Source organism: Austrofundulus limnaeus, unplaced genomic scaffold (genome assembly GCF_001266775.1).
Source record: "Austrofundulus limnaeus strain Quisiro unplaced genomic scaffold, Austrofundulus_limnaeus-1.0 Scaffold1417, whole genome shotgun sequence".
Taxonomy (NCBI): Eukaryota; Metazoa; Chordata; class Actinopteri; order Cyprinodontiformes; family Rivulidae; genus Austrofundulus; species Austrofundulus limnaeus.
The window spans coordinates 30,738-34,902 of record NW_013953819.1 but is presented as its reverse complement, the minus strand read 5'-3'; the positions used below and the strand labels follow the sequence as shown (position 1 = coordinate 34,902).

General features: G+C 40.0%; 1 protein-coding gene across 1 annotated transcript in view; it reads left to right on the top strand.

The window, feature by feature from the left end:
* Positions 1-4,165, top strand: part of ecsit (ECSIT signaling integrator) — a 17,304-nt gene that overhangs the window by 9,837 nt on the left and 3,302 nt on the right. Inside the window, exon 6 of the mRNA XM_014032319.1 lies at positions 828-976. Within this exon, the coding sequence (XP_013887773.1) occupies positions 828-976 (149 nt within the window). The remainder of the gene's footprint in view (positions 1-827; positions 977-4,165) is intronic.

Here is a 4,165-nt window from a genome sequence, read left to right as displayed (position 1 = left end):
TTACCTGTGTTGACTTCAGCTGTTTTACATGTTGACTTCAGCTGTTTCACATGTTGACTTCAACTATTTCACATATTGACTTCAGCTGTTTCACATGTTGACTTCAGCTGTTACCTGTGTTGACTTCAGCTGTTTTACATGTTGACTTCAGCTGTTTCCTCTGTTGACATCAGCTGTTTCCTGTATTTACTTCAACTGTTTACTCTGTTGACTTCTGCTGTTTCACATGTTGACTTCAGCTGTTTCACATGTTGACTTCAGCTGTTTCACATGTTGACTTCAGCTGTTTCACATGTTGACTTCAACTATTTCACATGTTGACTTCAGCTGTTTCACATGTTGACTTCAGCTGTTTTCTATGTTGATTTCAGCTGTTTCATATGTTGACTTCAGCTGTTTCCTATGTTGACTTCAGCTGTTGTACGTGCTGACTTCAGCTGTTTCACATGTTGACTTCAGCTGTTTCCTCTGTTGACCATTTCACATGTTGACTTCAGCTGTTTCACATGTTGACTTCAGCTGTTTCCTGTGTTGACTTCAGCTGTTTTACGTGTTGACTTCAGCTGTTTCCTGTGTTGACTTCAGTTGTTTCCTGTGTTGACTTCAGCTGTTTCATGTGTTGTCTTCAGCTGTTTCATGTGTTGTCTTCAGCTGTTTCATGTGTTGTCTTCAGCTGTTTCATGTGTTGACTTCAGCTGTTTCACATGTTGACTTCAGCTGTTTCACATGTTGACTTCTGCTGTTTCACATGTTGACTTCTGCTGTTTCCTCTGTTGAATTCAGCTGTTTCACATGTTTACTTCTGCTGTTTCCTCTGTTTGCTTCAGGTGTTCAGAGTCCAGATCAGATGGAACTGCTGGCCAAACATAACCCGAAGAGGCCGGTGTTTGTGGAGGGCCCCTTCCCTCTGTGGTTGAGGAAGACCTGTGTTTACTACTACATCCTCAGAGCAGACCCTCTTCCACCTGAAGAGCAGGTGGGAAACACTCAGCTAAAACAGTTAAAGATTAAAGGCCTACAATTCACCTGCTGAGTTGTACAATAATAATCAAAATTAGAATATCATGAAAAAGTTGTTTTATTTCAGTAATTCCACTCAAATAGCGAAACTTGTATAATAAACTTATTCTTTACACACACACTGATATATTTCATGTTATTTCTTTTAATTTTGATGATTATAACTCACAACTAATGAAAATCCCAAATTCAGTAACTCAGAAAATCAGAATATTGTAAAAAGGTTCAATATTGAAGACACCTGGTGCCTCACTCTAATAAACTAATTAATTAAAAACACGTGCAAAGACCTTTAAATGGTCTCTCAGTCTAGTTCTATAGGCTACACAATCATGGGGAAGATTGCTGACTTGACAGTTGTCCAAAAGACGACCATCAACACCTTGCACAAGGAGGGCAAGACACAAAAGCTCATTGCTGAAGAGCCTGGCTGTTCACAGAGCGCTATGTCTAAACACATTAATAGAGAGGTGAAAGGAAGGAAAAGATGTGGTAGAAAAAGTACACAACAATAGGGATAACCACACCCTGGGGAAGATTGTGAAACAAAACCCAATGAAAAATGTGGGGGAGATTCACAGTGTGGACTGCAGCTGCAGTCAGTGCTTCAAGAGCCAACATACAAAGACATACGAGGACATGGGTTTCAGCTGTTTGTATACCTTGTGTCAAGCCACTCTTGATCAAGAGACAGTCAGAAGCGTCTTACCTGGGCTAAAGACAAAAAGGACTGGACTGCTGCTGAGTGGTCCAAAGTTGTATTCTCTGATGAAAGTAAGTTTAGCATTTCCTCTGAAAATCATGGGCCCAGAGTCTGGAGGAAGAGAAGAAAGGCATAGAATCCATGTTGCTTGAGGTCCAGTGTAAAGTTTCCACAGTCAGTGATGGTTTCAGAAGAGCTGTAGGCCACTATCAGAGCAATCTGGGTTCTCAGAACACCCGAGCAGTGCTGCAGCCTGATAGACGCCATGCCACACAACATTTCTGCAGGAATCCAGACTAAATGAGCCCTGCCTAAGTACTGTACATGGCAGTGGCGGATGCTGGTCTTTCAAGAAGAGGAAGCTCAGTTTCGGCCTACATCATAAAATGTGTGGTTTATAAATTCTACCCTCCGAGATGATCTGTGACCCTGTCACGGATCATTTTGTTTAGTTTATAGTATTAATTCATTTCATTTTTAAAAACAAAACATTACATACAACAAAACAGTACAAATAAAAAAAATTAAAGGCAGCAGAAGAGAAATATCAATATCTGCTCCTATTAACAAAGAAAATATTAATTTCAAACAATAAACCAAATGCTAGTCTGTGCTAGGTTGGGCCTAGCACGGACCCCACCCCCCACCCCCCACTTAATTTTCACCCACTCCTCTGAGACCGCCCCATTTTACCTCCCCTTTATGTGTTATCTGACCTAAGACCACCCTCCCCCCCCAGGGTATCTTGCACTCTCGTGGGTTGTTTTAACTCAGTTTTCCTTTTGTGTATTTCAAGCTGTTGTTCTGTTTGTCTAAAGGTAGTGCAACTATGTTTGCCACATGACCTGTCTTAACTGCCCCCTCCCCCTTCCCTGAATGTACAGCTCCTTGTCAATTTATTTCTGTGAAAGGCGCTATATAAATAAAATTTAACTTACTTACTTACGAATAATAAAACAAATAATAAAACAAAACAAAAAAATTMAACTCCTCAAACAGTGACTCATTCAAATACAAATTAAACAATTTCAAATTTCTTTAACAATTTTCCTTTGATGATTTTTTAAAAGGAATTAATTGATCCAGTGCGTTTATAATCATTTCCCAGATTATTCTATGGTCTTTTACAGCAGCCAGCTCACTTTGTTATACCAGGACAGCTGAAAGGACCTCTTATTTCCCCACTGTGGGATCAATAAAAAGTTTTTTTATCTTACTTTCCCCCACCTTTTGCACCAAATTAATCTGAGGAGCTGATCAGCCCTGCTGTTTAACTAAGTTTTTCTTCGTAAGGAAGACTATCAAATGGCTTCGCCAAAATCCAGTCCACAACATTCAAACTTTCTGCCATTATGTGTACCTTGTTACTGACGCGAGGCTAGAGTGAAGTGTGTCCGCCTTTGAGTGCTTTGTGACGGTGGAGGGGCTCAGCAGCACCCGCTGGACAGAAACTGTGATAGACGTCAGAAAGAGTGATAGAAGTCTGTCTCCAAACACAAGCAGMTRCAAAACAACCACCAGAAATAGAAGCTCGATTTGTTGCTAATCGTTTTTAACAAAGAAAATGCTGCTAAGTGGACTAGGATAGTCTCTGGTTCAGCTCAGAACAGAAACGAAACTAAAAACTGCTCCCACTGAATGTTTACACTAAAAGATCGCTGATTCGTTCATTTCACTCTCACTCAAAAAGGGATTCAGCCTCAGACAGATCATCTAATCATCATGCAGAAGCTAAGCGTCCGGGCCAGCTGAGGCCAACCCACTGCTCCATAGACCCCCAGAGACGCTGAGCGTCCGGGGGCGGGACAAAACCCAGCATTTATCCAATGACTCGTCTCATTTCGCTGCATTTTTTTTTTGCCTCACTATTGAAGTCTGTGGAAACTGAGCATCCGACTGTTTAAAGCACTGTTATGGGAATGAGGGTGAGGAAAGCTGCGTCATTACCAGTGATAAGAAGCTGATTCTGAACAAAAGTTGCTCGCGTTGTAGCGCATATTTAGTCAATGACATGTACACACGAGTATATATTTGATCACTTTTTTTTTTTTTTTACATTTTAGGGGAAGCTGAGCTTCCCATGCAGTCTTGGAGCAATCGCCTTTGATACATGTTCATACTTTATATGTTCATACTTTACATGTTCGTACTTTACATGTTCATACTTTACATATGTTCGTACTTTACATGCTCATACTTTACATGCTCGTACTTTACATGTTTGTACTTTACATGCTCGTACTTTACATGTTCATACTTTACATGCTCATACTTTACATGTTTATACTTTACATGTTCATACTTTACATGTTCATACTTTACATGTTCGTACTTTACATGTTCATACTTTACATGTTCATACTTTACATGTTCATACTTTACGTGTTCATACTTTACATGTTCATACTTTACATGCTCGTACTTTACATGTTCATACTTTAC